Source organism: Salmo salar, chromosome ssa07 (assembly GCF_905237065.1).
Source record: "Salmo salar chromosome ssa07, Ssal_v3.1, whole genome shotgun sequence".
NCBI classification, from domain to species: Eukaryota; Metazoa; Chordata; class Actinopteri; order Salmoniformes; family Salmonidae; genus Salmo; species Salmo salar.
Genome location: NC_059448.1, coordinates 53,254,852 through 53,269,099, shown reverse-complemented (window position 1 = coordinate 53,269,099; position 14,248 = coordinate 53,254,852). Strand labels below are relative to the sequence as shown.

Genomic DNA, 14,248 nt, shown 5'->3' with positions numbered 1-14,248 from the left:
AACTGGGTGGTTCGAGCCCTGAATGCTGATTGACAGCTATGATATATCAGACCGTATACCACAGGTGTGACAAAACATTTGTTTTTACTGCTCTAATTACGTTGGTAACCAGTTTATAATATCAATAAGGCACTTCGGGGGTTTGTAGTATATGGCCAATATACCATGGCTAAGGGCTGTATCCAGGCACTCCACGTTGCGTTATGCAGAGGAACAGCACTTAGCCGTGGTATATTGGCCATATATCACACCCCATTGTGCCTTATTGCTTAAATATCACATCTCACTTTTGCATATATCACAACAACAGGCTCTGACAAGCGCCTGAAATAGCCATGGAAAACATTCAGAAGCCTTCTGATTTGTTGTCCCTGATTAACCACTATAAAACGTCAAATAAAAAATGCTTCAACTACTGTACATTGTCACAGCAGCCTATTAAGATACACAGGTAAGTGCCAAAATAAAAGAAACACTTGAGTAAATGAGGGTTCTGGCGGCTCTGTCATGATGTGGAGTGCATTTTCCAAACAAAATAACCCAAACAACATGACTCTGTTTATTTTCAGTGTTCCATAGGAACAAGGGCTTTTTGCAAAAGGCAGCGAGAGGAATTCACAGAAGTTTTCAGACAATGCCATTAAGGCGTTGGTCATGATTTATTATTGCATTTTGACCTGCATTGTCACAATGTCACCGGAGGTTATATTTCATCCCTGGTGTCCAGCCAGCCCATTCTTACAGGACTCTGGTGCTAGGCTATATCTGTTGTCCACCGCTGCCAAGCCCTGCCCAGCCCTGCCAAGCCCTGCCAAGCCCTGCCCAGCCCCACATAAAAGAGAAAATCACCCCCATTGTTTCAGATCCCTCTGTTGTTTGAGTGAGACAGAGAGAGAGTACTGTACCCGACCCGACTGTGGTCCACCCTATTCCAGGTAATACACATTTGGGGTGGGGATTCTGGGATTCAGAATCAAACTTAAGTATTTATTAAGTAAATGACTTAATCATTTATTTAGTTTACTTAATAATTACTTAAGTGAATGGTGGCATTTTGTTGCTGTTGTCAGTGATTTGAAATGATCTGAGAGTTTCAGGCTGATCAGGTAATTCAACAAAGGGAAGGTGCCCTAATTGAATTGCCTGGATCGGATTTCAAAATCACATTTTCTCTCTCCAACCAAGGTTTTCATAATGGCTGATGAGTAAGTATTGTTATCTGGGGCAATAGGTCGGCTTGACTGTTAATTAATTATGCATATAGCTCCCTTCAAGTACGTTTTTAAAATTAATACCACTTTAATGATTATGTATAGCTCAATCTCAGTGTGTTATCTGTTTAAAAATGCATCTAATTATCTGTTCTAAATATACTTAGCCTAAGCCTTATTAGAACAAAGTGGACCTATTGTCTTCTGATGACAAGCCATTTGAGTCTTACAGCAGCATGTTGTAGCCTAAGTAATAATGTATGTAATGTAAGTATATAATAACTGCTTTTGGGAGTATGATATGTGTGTTCTACCTATTGTCTTGAGATGACAAGCCATTTGAGTCTTACAGTAGCATGTTGTAGGCCCTAGTTATAATGTTATAATATATGTATGTTAGAATAACTGCTTCTGAGGGTATGATACGTCCGTTCTACCTGATTGTGGATCTCTTGCAACTTACATTCTCTTGCAAATGACACAGAATGACTCTGTTAAGCTGCCAGTTAGCCATACACTGAGCTAAAACTGAGGGGATGCTACAATGCTATACGCGGCAGAATGACTTTTTCCTGTAGTGTCCTTGCCCTAATCCATGGGTAAAATGATGATGGGGCTTGGGGCCAAGGCTGCAACTGTCTGTCTGTCTGTCTGTCTGTCTGTCTGTCTGTCTGTCTGTCTGTCTGTCTGTCTGTCTGTCTGTCTGTCTGTCTGTCTGTCTGTCTGTCTGTCTGTCTGTCTGTCTGTCTGTCTGTCTGTCTGTCTGTCTGTCTGTCTGTCTGTCTGTCTGTCTGTCTGTCTGTCTGTCTCCTATTACAATGTAATGTACCTCAACCAGGTTACAAATTATGTTTTTCTTGTTACTAATGCTATTTTTTACTTATGTGTCTCCCTTGTCTTTTTGTGCCCATAAACCTGGTCAAATTTAAGTGAGGTAAGTATTTTAATGTTTATAAATTCACCATCATCACGATCGTCATCATCATGACCTTCGTCATCATCATCGTATTAGATTTAGAACAGGAAAATTCTTCATTCTATTTTGACTTGTCTGTTATGCCAAGCATTTCTTTCAAGTCTAGTTGAATCTTACATGCAATTTTGATCAAAGTCCAATCAATCAAGAGATACGTTTTTCAGGCTACCTCTCATAGAAGTGTATACTTCGATCATTTTGAACGATTTCCTGACATGTCCCCTCTGTCCCTGTAGGAGCAAGACAAACCCAGACCAATGAATCCCAAGTTAATTGACAAGGTGAGCTAGAACCAGACCTAGAGACAGCCCTGGTTCAACAGTGTTAATCCCTATATAGAGAGGGAACACGTTGTCCCAAGGTTGCCACTTCAGTCTTATCGGTGTTTGTCAGCTATCAAGGGCCCACATAGCTGAATGTTTTTTGAGTGACCATATTCCGACTAAACTGTAACTGGCTCCCTGTATGGATGAAGTTAGGCTATAAAGAGAGTAAAAAGTTTGCTCAATGGAGAATATCTATTGAAAGAGTTTTTCATTCTGGGACTAGTTGTGTCCAGGAGCAGACCCATTTGTAGGTCATTGCTTTAGGTCCATAGTATATTTGTTGTGAGTGGCAGTTGTGTGACCACCTAAATCCTTTTGGGAAACACAAAAATGTCCCAATAAAATAATAGGTCAAAATCGATTTTCACTTTCAAGTAGACAGCATTGGGCACACATTTGCAATAACATTGTATCCTTTTCCCAACAGCCGAAGTCGAAGATTACGGCTTCGCGTAAGCTCTCCCTGAAGGTAAATTACCATGCATAATGTTAACAATTACAACTAAGTCATTCTTTATTATGGATACAGCTGTAGTGACACCGTGAAGCATGGAGGATGACTAACTACTGCATGGTGGTATTAGACTGGGTCCTCCACCTCTGGCCCACCCCTGGAATGACGGATCTTTATCTCGTCCAATCAGATCATGCTGCTCACCAGGGCGATGGAGCAGCTGGAACAGGAGACGCAGGACAGGGATGAGGAGAAACTGAGCTACTTGGGAGAGCGACTGCCCCCCCTGCAGCTCTCTGGACTGTCATTGGCTGAGCTACAGGTGAGAGACAAGAGAGTCAGCCAATTGAGGGAGCAATACGACTGGGCCAAACTAGTGGGCCAACCACAAAGCAAAACAATGAACAACACTTAAGTCAATATTCCAGCATGGTTATTCTGTCACATATACAGTGCCAGTCAAAGGTTTGGACACACCTACTTATTCAAGGGTTTTTCTTTCTCTTGACTAATTTCTACATTGTAGAATAATAGTAAAGACCTCAAAACTATGAAATAACACACTTGAAATCATGTAGTAACCAAAAAAGTGTTAAACAAATCAAAATATATTTTAGATTCTTCAAAGTAAGCACCCCTTGTATTGATGACAGCTTTGCACACTCTTGGCATTCTCTCAACTAGCTTCATCTGGAATGCTTTTCCAACAGTCTTGAAGGAGTTCCCACATATGCTGAGCATTTGTTGTATGCTTTTCCTTCACTCTGCGGTACAACTCATCCCAAACCATCTCAATTGGGTTGAGGTCATCTGATGCAGCACTCCATCACTCCCCTTCTTGGTCAAATAGCCCTTACACAGCCTGGATGTGTGATGGGTCATTGTCCTGTTGAAAAACCAATGATAGTCCCACTAAGTGCAAACCAGATGGGATAACGAATCGCTGCAGAATGCTCAGGTAGCCATGCTGGTTAAGTGTGCTTTGAATTCTACATAAATCACAGACATTGTCACCAGAAAAGCACCCCCACACCATCACACCTCCTCCTCCATGCTTCACGGTGGGAACCACACATATGGAGATCAACCATTCACCTTCTCTGCGTCTCACAAAGACACGGCGGTTGGAACCAAAAATCTCACATTTGGACTCATCAGACCAAAGGACAGATTTCCACCGGTCTAATGTCCATTGCTTGTGTTTATTGGGCCAAGCAAGTCTCTTCTTCTTATTGGTGTCCTTTAGTAGTGGTTTCTTTGCAGCAATTCTACCATGAAGGTCAGATTCACACAGTCTCCTCTGAACAGTTGATATTGAGATGTGTCTGTTACTTGAACTCTGTGAAGCATTTATTTGGGCTGCAATTTCTGAGGCTGGTAACTCTAACTTATTCTCTGCAGCAGAGGTAACTCTAGGTCTTTCTTTCCTTTGGCGGTCCTCATGAGAGCCAGTTTCATCATAGCGCTTGATGCTTTTTGCTACTGCACTTGAAGAAACTTTTAAAGTTCTTGAAATTTTCCGAATTGACTGACCTTCATGTCTTAAAGTAATGATAGACGGTCATTTCTCTTTGCTTATTTGAGCTGTTCTTACCGTAATATGTACTTGGTCTTTTACCAAATAGGGCTATCTTCTGTATACCACCCCTACCTTTTCACAACACCACAACTGATTGGCTCAAATGCATTATTAAGAAGGTAAGATATTCCAGAAATTACATTTAAACAAGGCACACCTGTTACTTGAAATGCATTCCAAGTAACTACCTCATGAAGCTGGTTGAGAGAATGCCAAGAGTGTGCAAAGCTGTCATCAAGGCAAAGGGTGGCTACTGAAGAATCTCAAATATAAAATATAATTAGATTTGTTTAACACTTTTTTGGTTACTACATGATTCCATATGTGTTATTTCATACTTTTGATGTCTTCACTACTATTCTACAATGAAGAAAATAGTAAAAAATAAAGAAAACCTTTGAATGAGTAAGTTTGTCCAAACTTTTCACTGGTACTGCATCTCAATAAGATTGATTCTTCACTCTTAGACAAAGGAACCCAAAATAGTTATTTGGCTGTCCCCATAGAAGAAACCTTTGTGGTTTCCAGGTAGAACCCTTTTTGGTTCCAAGTAGAACCCTTTTTGGGTTCCATGTAGGGCCCTCTGTGGAAAGGGTTTTACATGGAATCTGAAAGTGTTCTACCAGGAACCAAAAAGGGTTCTTCAAAGGATTCTCTCCTATGAGGACAGCCGACGAACCCTTTTAGGTTCTAGATATCACCTTTTTTTGTGTATAATATTTAATCTTAGTGTGTTTATCTATTGTCTTCAGGACCTATGCAAGCAGCTCCATGGAAAGATAGATGTGGTAGACGAGGAGAGATACGATTGTGAGGCCAAAGTGACCAAGCACAATAAAGACGTAAGTCTTTGGCCCTTTGGGTGAGATGTTATCCTCAGGTCCTGCCTCTTGTGGTGCCAACAAATGGGTGTTAGTCTCAGTGTTGCAGCTGGGTCAGGGCCAAATCAATGGTCAGTGCCAGTTCCTGGGCTTGGCCCTGGCCGGGATTCGAACCCAGGTCCAGCAATTATCAAACCAACACTTTTTGAAGAGGTTGCTAGGTGTTGGCTTAAGTTTTCTATAACATTTAATAGTAGATTTCGATGAAATCTACAGATCCATGAGTTGAAGCTGAAGGTGCAAGACTTAGGAGGGAAATTTAAGAAGCCCGCCCTGAGGAAGGTGCGCGTCTCTGCAGACGAGATGATGAGAGCTTTGCTGGGAACCAAACACAAAGGCTCTATGGACCTCAGGTCCAACCTCAAGTCTGTCAAGAAGGAAGACACCAACAAGGACAAAGACAAGGTAACTGGGACTTGGGCCATGTACAAATACTTTACCAATGCATCCTTCCTTTCTCCTGAACCTTGAAGTTAGCTCACCTTGAAATGTAAAACCTCTCTGGCACTAGTAAGCACTGGCTTGTACGGAGATGGCATGGTACTAGAAACCATGCTACTGTGGGCCGCCGCATCTAATGGTTAAACTGAGAGTAACTGTGACCATAACGTTAGCTTATTATAGTAGCTAGCTAGCTAATCAAACACAAGTTAGCATAGCGCTACTCATTGTTTGTTTTCCCTCTACACATTGTATGGGGATAGGTTGTAATGTGGCCACCTGAGACAACTCTCCACGAATACAAGGAAGCTAAAGCTAGTTAAACGCTGATGTCTGACAACACAGTGTTTGTTCCCCTTCCCTCTCAGGTGCTCACATCTGAGGTGACCGACTGGCGTAAGAATGTGGAGGCCATGTCTGGCATGGAGGGCCGCAAGAAGATGTTCGACGCATCTGGCGGCCAATAAGCCATGCTACAGCCTTGGGACGGGAACGACGCACAGGACATGGTCCAGAGAGGAGGAAGAGGAGGAGGAGGAGCTGTGTAGTCCCTGAAAGTGCCCCGCCACACACCCTACCGCAGTACAAAGGCAGCATGGGGTTAAATTGTGAGGAGTCCGGTGCTGAGCAGTCCATTAGAGGGATTTGTAGTTTTGTAAAACAGGTTGTAGTTCTCTGCTGGAGTGGAAGGGTTTCTATAAGAGTTTTACAGAGCCTGCGATTTCTTTCAGTTACTACTTACCAAATATTTGACAACCCTGTATTAACTCGTTTTGAAACCCAACCCAATATAAACAGTATACCACAAAGCCCTCAGATGAGACCGTATGAGGTAGTCTTGGAAACCCAAAACAAAAATATTGCATAATTGCGTCAAATGCTCAATTAAATTATGGGGAGAGATGTATGAGATAAGATACTAACAAGACTAGCGAAGTCTCCACCCCTTAAACGGAAACTCTCAGCTAAAGCACCATCTTCACCCAATCCTGATACGTCCAAATAACCAGTGAGGGAAAAGCACCAGAACTACTGCTCCTCCTTCGTCGTCACATCCCACCAACGTTTGACAGACGTTCCGATAACATTTATGTTCCGTAATCTGTCCACGAGAGATTAGGAAATGATGCGTTTACAAAGCACATGAAGATGTGATCTACCTAAACACGATGAGGTTACATAAAAGTGAAGTGAATGATTGGAGTAATGTAGAATAGTGAAGTCATCATAGTCCTCCACTGAGTCAAGCCTTTAGGCTGACAGTCTTAAAGAAATAGGAAAGGCTTGAGGCTGATGAACGTTTCCAGTTGTCAATATCATGATGATTTCCTATCTAATTAAGCAACATGTTGCTCTCTCGGACTCGGACTCCCTCAGGGCTGATGTCAATGGTAAAACAGCATGATTTAACCCCTCGCTGACATCCTCGCACATGATCTCTCCACCCTGTCATTGACCACTTAGCCTATCACGCTGGGACAGTTAACCACTTCTTGAAAAGCTGTGTGTGGTGCATATCTCACTATTGCTATTTATTATGGAAGATTAGATGTATGTGTCTTTTATTTATGGCATTATAAAAAATGAATCCCCAAAGGATGTCATTGGTTTGTTATGCGAACTCACATCAGTGTTTAATTTCTATTGTCTGGTACTCAGGGATCTAATAGAGGCATGTATGCTACCATGGGTAGCAGCGTAAAGGGATAGTTCACCCAAATTACAAAATTCCATGTTGTTTCCTTACCCTGTAAGAAGTCTATAGACACGGTATGACAGCAATCTATGCTTTTGTTTCCAAATGCTAACATTCTAGTTTTGTGGCACAAATCACATTCAAGTCATGGTACCTATATTAGCGTTTTTCGCGCATCATATGCAGCTCATCTATAAGTGACTTTGTTGAGCTAGACAATTCATTTCAGATACTTTAGGATGATTTGGACATGATGCGCTAAAAATGCTAATATGGGTACCATGATTTAGGATTTGTGCCACAATGCTAAAATATTAACATTTGAAATAAGTGCCAGGGAATCTAAACCAAAGCATGGATTGCAGTCATACCTTGTTCATAGGTCACTTACAGGGTTTGGAAACCAATATGTTTGGGTGAACTATCCCTTTAACGGTGTTGATGGATTTGGCAAACGATAGATTGACAATGCCATTGAAAAACAGGGGGTTGGGGGATACTAGGGGTTATTCATCTGCTACTTTGTAAACTTCAAATGGAAGTTGCCGACAGGTGAGGGAAAAACACTTTCACATTGACCTTCAGTCAAAAGGTTGTGTTCCAGCAGCGCAGTGTTTCATGTCCCACGAACCACACCAATATGATGTAGTAGTGAGCTTCTGGATGACCTGGCCAAAGGCTTTATCAGCACTGTCTTACACCCACTGTTGGACCGCTTCAGTCTTCTAAAGCTAATGAATAGGAATGAAATGTAAGAAACTCTATCCCTCAACTCACAATTACAGCATAACGTCTGGTAGATTATTGGACACACGAGACAGCTACACCAGCCTAATAAGAAGCAGAAACAATTTGTGGGTGTTGTAAGTTCAGTTGTCAACAGATGGTGAATCTTAAAGCCTGTCCCCCTGCATCAAACCCTCAGTCACCTTGTATTTTTAGCTCTGTTGTTCTCTGAGTCTAATCCGACCTTGGAAACAAACACTGGAGCTGAAGCTCATCATTCACTTTATTGGCCTGCGTGGGTCGCCTGGCTGTTGTCACCCAGACACAGTCATGCCGAGTATGAGAGACACCCAGGCCAATAATAGCCAGAGGCCCACTGGTGAGAGGGAAGTGTTGACAGGTTCAGGTCAGTCAATGTGGCGTCAGGTGTGTGTGAGTGTTTGTCCCCCTGTTCAGTGTCTATTCAGAAAGGCACACATCAGACCTCTATGAAGGTTCACCAGTGTGTGTGAGTGTTTGTCCCCCTGTTCAGTGTCTATTCAGAAAGGCACACATCAGACCTCTATGAAGGTTCACCAGTGTGTGTGAGTGTTTGTCCCCCTGTTCAGTGTCTATTCAGAAAGGCACACATCAGACCTCTATGAAGGTTCACCAGTGTGTGTGAGTGTTTGTCCCCCTGTTCAGTGTCTATTCAGAAAGGCACACATCAGACCTCTATGAAGGTTCACCAGTATGTGTGCCACCCAGGGGACCTACCGGTGCCAGCCTGTGTGTGTGTGTGGTGGTTGGTGTTCATGTAGATAAGCTGATAAGTAAAGTAGTTGTCTGTCCTTCCACTAACCTTTGGGAAGAAGATACAGTAGTGGATTCCAACACAGCCCTAAATGAACAATACCCACAAATCAAATCAAGCTTTATTTATACAGCACATTTCAGACATGGAATGCAATGCAATGTGCTTCACAGGACAAAAACAAAAGATTAACAATAAAAACTGAACAACTAAAAAGCACCCTAAGGAAAAGCAAAGTTAAAAAGGTGTGTTTTAAGACCTCTTTTAAATATGTCCAGTTTCGGCCCGCCTCAGGTTCTCTAGCAGGCTATTCCAGAGGCTGGGGGCATAGTAACTCATTTCTGCCTCTCCATGCCTCCTGGTCCTAGGCTTTGGGATAGTTAAAAGGTCAGTGCCAGAGGACCTGAGGGACCTACTGGGTTCATAACTTAAAAGCATGTCTGACATGTACTTGGGTGCACAATCGTGGATTGATTTAAAAACCAATAGAAGAATCTTCAAATGAATTCTAAAATTCACAGGCAGCCAGTGCAGAGACCTTAAACTGGTGTAATGTGTGCTCTCCGTCTGGTCTTGGTCAGTACCCGTGCTGCAGCATTCTGGATGTTTTGTAGTTGACCAATGGCTTTCTTGGGTGGAGAAGACAGGAGAGCATTACAGTAGTCGAGCGTGCTTGTAATAAAAAGCACAAGCCGCATACATGGGTTTTGGAACCAGAGACATAACACACCACATCAAATTCAAAATTCAAAGGAAAAAACAAGTCCCAATCACTTACATACGGTGTAACAGATTCCCATGAAACTGCAGTCCATTGCCGGGGCAACTGGATGGCAGCAAGTCAACAGTAGTAACTGCAGTCCATTGCCGGGGCAACTGGATGGCAGCAAGTCAACAGTAGTAATGGCAGTCCATTGCCGGGGCAACTGGATGGCAGCAAGTCAACAGTAGTAACTGCAGTCCATTGCCGGGGCAACTGGATGGCAGCAAGTCAACAGTAGTAACTGCAGTCCATTGCCAGGGCCACTAGACGGCAGCAAGTCAACAGTAGTAATTGCAGTCCATTGCCAGGGCCACTAGATAGCAGCAAGTCAACAGTAGTAATTGCAGTCCATTGCCGGGGCAACTGGATGGCAGCCAGTCAACAGTAGTAACTGCAGTCCATTGCCAGGGCCACTAGATGGCAGCAAGTCAACAGTAGTAACTGGGACAACTGTATCCACTTAGGCTGGTGGGCTCTCAGCGTGTGCTTTTACTCAAGCCGGATTCCAAGCTAAAAACAACTGACTTCTGTGAAATGAAGAAAGAACAGACAAGTTAGCCAGATATTTACTTGCACAGTGATAGTCATACATTGTTGTTGTCACACACGCGTCAGGTAGAAGAGAGAGCAGTAGTCGATGTGAGATCACTCAGATGAATGCTCACCGCTAGTCTGTGTGGGAGATTAAGCCAGTGAAACAGGCCCCAAGGCCAACGTCTGGCCGAGACAAGGCACCAGAAAAGACAGAAGGTGTGTGTGTGTGTGTGTGTGTGTGTGTGTGTGTGTGTGTGTGTGTGTGTGTGTGTGTGTGTGTGTGTGTGGGCTGAAAGTGAGAGCAGCAATGAATGGATAAGCTCCACATTGATATAATGGCGTAGGTGTCACTTTGGACAATGACTGATGGATTCAACACCCCTCAAAAAACACCACTTTATGTGAGTCACTATGGAAACACTTGAAACATGATAAACAGCATTGTCTTACGTCAATTTGGCGTCACTCCTACGCGACGCTCGTCCCTCAACCCACAGCGCAGCCGGAAACGTGTCTGACGTAAGACAATGCATAAACAGTTGACGTATGCTTTCTGCTCCCAGCTGCCCTCCTTCCTATTGATTCCTATGAGGGTCAAGAGACATGTTCTCCTAGTCACTCCGAGGTAGGCCTGAGAGAGCAGAGCACAGAACATCCCATCTATTCACCCTTCTTGTGCCAAGTATGAGATCATTGACTTACTTAAGGTGTGCATTCACTCTAGATATTGTGGCAGGCAGCCTGACTTTCTACTGTATCTCTCTCTCTCTCTCCCTCTCTCTCTCTCTCTCTCTCTCTCTCTCTCTCCTGCTCTGAGGCATTCTCTATCCATGATTAAGTGGAGGGTTGAATTCATTTGAGGTGGCAACGGTTATTGGATTGTAGACGCGTTGTCCTTTCGTTCAGACGGTGATAAAAGGGGAATATCTAAGGTCACTCCAGCACACTCATGTGGTAGGTTCCCCTGACAACTCTGTAAATATCATTCAAATGTAGCATTTTACTGTAGTGCCAAACTTAATTGTGGCGCTGTTATCAAATCAAAGAATGGTATATGCCAATGAAGCAAAAATTCTGTTGTCAATTTAGCTTCTAATTAGTTTAAAAGAAAACAGTAATTTTGGGCCAAAAAAACGTCCCCTTCATCCCTCTCTATGGTCATGAACGACAGACGGAAATTTGATCTGTTCAACTGTCACCATGGAAACCATACATATTACTTTAAAAGGTCTATATCTCACACTTACTGTAGCTGCAAACACGTTCTAGTCATCCATAATTCCATACTCATCTCCTATGGAATGTAAAAGCAACGTGGCCAAACATTCACGGCACAGTCTGGGGAGACATCCTTCATTCAGTGCGACAACATGGCATACAAACATACCCTCTTGACGGACATATGACACTTCACTGATACAAATGTCTTTTACACAGATTGCTGTGTAAAAGTCTCTGTGTGTGTGTGTGTGTGTGTGTGTGTGTGTGTGTGTGTGTGTGTGTGTGTGTGTGTGTGTGTGTGTGTGTGTGTGTGTGTGTGTGGGGGGGGAATGTGTGTGGGAATGTGTGTGTGTGTGTGTGTGTGTGTACTTGTGTGTCTGTGTGTGTCGGTGTGTGTGTGTCTGTCTGCCTGTCTGTGTCTGTGCACTCTACAAGGAGCGGAGAGAGAAACCGGATTTCCACAAAAGTGTGAGGGGAAGAAGTGGAGCCTGACAATAAACAATGACTTGCTGATCTCCCAAGGCCCCTCAGTTCATTTCACCCATGGAATTACCCAAGAGGAGGGGAAGAATGAGTGATTTACTCTGCCATGAACGAACACACTGGATCAGACTGGAGTGTTTGTGTGTGTGCATGCCTGTCTCTCTCTCTCTCTCTGTGTGTGTGTGTGTGTGTGTGTGTGTGTGTGTGTGTGTGTGTGTGTGTGTGTGTGTGTGTGTGTGTGTGTGTGTGTGTGTGTGTGAGAGAGATGTCATCAATCTTTGGTTCCTTATTAGAGTGTTCTCTGCTTCTCCAGTTCCGAGGCCAGGGGAGAGGGAGGAGTACTATGTAGCACTATGCTCACCAGTAGAGGATAGTGGGAGGAGCTATAGGAGGACGGGCTCATTGTAATGGCTGGAATGGAATTAATGGAATGGAGTCAAATGTGTGGTTTCCATATGTTTGATACAGTGCCAGTTATTCCATTCCAGCCATTGCAATGAGCCCATCCTCCTATAGTTCCTCCCACCAGCCTTGACTGATACAAATCTCTTCCCCTGTCTAAAGCGCTCCATTTCTGGTCATGGGATTTACACACATTGAGCAATCCTTTCCACCTCTCTTTACTGTGCATGTCTCAACCACTAACATCATATTTTTTTAACATAGATCTAAAAAGCTCAATGTCAAAATAGGGGCATCAAAGAAAAATCAAACAGTATACTCTAACTTCATCATCACATGATCTTACTGTACCAATCACCAACAAACCAATTATGAAGTAAAGCTGCAGTGACGTGTATTCATGGATGTCAAGGGATGCCAGGATTCCCCCCCAAGAATCGACCAAGAAAAGAAAAAGAAAACATATATAATAATTAATCTTTCGTCTATCTGTGTTTCCTAATTTTCCTTCAATTCACAACAGGCTGAATGTATCTCACCGGAGAAAGCATCCAAGCGAGCGAAACAGCGCCCCTCTGTCTCTGTATGTGTAGCCCATCTATCTGATGATGTCTGGTCAAAAAGAGTATGACATTGTTGCCGCCTGTAGCATTAAATGCAAGGGAAGCCAGTGAGCATTTGGCCACCCTTGATAAAAAAGTATCAAATAACAGCCAATCACACAAACAAACACGCACGCACGCACGCATGCACGCACACACACACACAGAGAGAGAGAAATCAGAACCATTGACAGCCAAACCATATTTAGCTTACGTTGATTGGAATAATTTGTTTTCGGTATCTTTTAGTTGTCACTGTATTACACTAAGCAGATGAGATTTGATGATGTTGAAATGGTGCTGGAATAGTGGAGGCAGCTCCTGTTTTCATTGCGACTTCTGGTAACTCCCTGTGGCTCTAAATCAGTAGTTGTTTAGTGGTCCGAAAACGTCGGAAACATTAACTTGCTTGACTATGCTGTAGATCTTGTAACTGTCTGTTACCTCTACATGCAATATGCTTTGTTGACTTCACTGGACAGAGGTTGCTATCCGGTTTTGTGCTAAAACACAAGTGTGGTTGAACTTATTCTGCCGCTGTGTCTTCTTATTGTCTCAGCCTTTAGGCCTATTCACCCACGTGCCGGTCCTGTAAAGCTGTACTATTTTAAAGAATTATACACCGAAATGCCCAACTTTAGTAAAACTCCCCAAAAGTGTTGCGTGGCTAGAGGTTAAAAATGCATGTAGGTGTCACGACCGTCGTATGAATAATTGGACCAAGGCGCAGCGTGAGTAGAGTTCCACATTTTAATGATAGTGAAACTTCCAAAACAACAAAGATATAACGATTGTGAAATACGTTGCGCACATAGGCACTCATAGAAAACAAAACAATATCCCACATCGCAGGTGGGAAAAAGGAAACACTAAGTATGATCCCCAATTAGAGGTAACGATTATCAGCTGCCTCCAATTGGGAACCATACACACACACCAACATAGAAATATAATACCTAGAAACCCCCCTAGTCACGCCCTGACCTAAAACACCATAGAGGGGCGTGACAGTAGGAGACCTCCACGGACTGGGATTAGGTAGCCATGTTGGAGTGTTAATTGGATTCCCAACGAGGTTGCGAATCTCTTTCACCTCTAGTGACTAGTTCCCGCCGAGATGTCTGGAAACATGCTCCTGAGGAAGAGATGGACCTTTAGCT

General features: G+C 43.2%; 1 protein-coding gene across 3 annotated transcripts; it reads left to right on the top strand.

The window, feature by feature from the left end:
• The first annotated feature begins 675 nt into the window (after positions 1 to 675).
• Positions 676 to 7,493, top strand: LOC106609570 (troponin I, slow skeletal muscle). 3 transcript variants are annotated; one of them, XM_045722257.1, is made up of 9 exons: positions 878 to 935; positions 1,186 to 1,205; positions 2,142 to 2,145; positions 2,424 to 2,468; positions 2,941 to 2,982; positions 3,158 to 3,289; positions 5,299 to 5,388; positions 5,644 to 5,832; positions 6,237 to 7,493. In XM_045722257.1, the coding sequence occupies exons 2-9, from the start codon at positions 1,195 to 1,197 to the stop codon at positions 6,333 to 6,335; spliced, it is 612 nt and encodes a 203-aa protein (XP_045578213.1). In that variant the 5' UTR covers positions 878 to 935; positions 1,186 to 1,194; the 3' UTR covers positions 6,336 to 7,493. The 3 variants fall into 3 exon arrangements, with proteins under 3 accessions (XP_045578212.1, XP_045578213.1, XP_014063994.1); XM_045722256.1 differs by lacking the exon at positions 1,186 to 1,205 and having other exon boundaries at positions 676 to 935; XM_014208519.2 differs by lacking the exons at positions 1,186 to 1,205; positions 2,142 to 2,145 and having other exon boundaries at positions 917 to 935.
• Positions 7,494 to 14,248: the final 6,755 nt, after the last annotated feature.

Excerpts from the sequence above, each read along its gene's own strand:
- LOC106609570 (XM_045722256.1), top strand. The coding sequence starts at position 691 with ATGTCACCGGAGGTTATATTTCATCCCTGGTGTCCAGCCAGCCCATTC. Across the intron at positions 3,290-5,298 it reads TGTCATTGGCTGAGCTACAG|GACCTATGCAAGCAGCTCCA; the intron begins GTGAGAGACAAG and ends TATTGTCTTCAG. Across the intron at positions 5,389-5,643 it reads TGACCAAGCACAATAAAGAC|ATCCATGAGTTGAAGCTGAA; the intron begins GTAAGTCTTTGG and ends TGAAATCTACAG.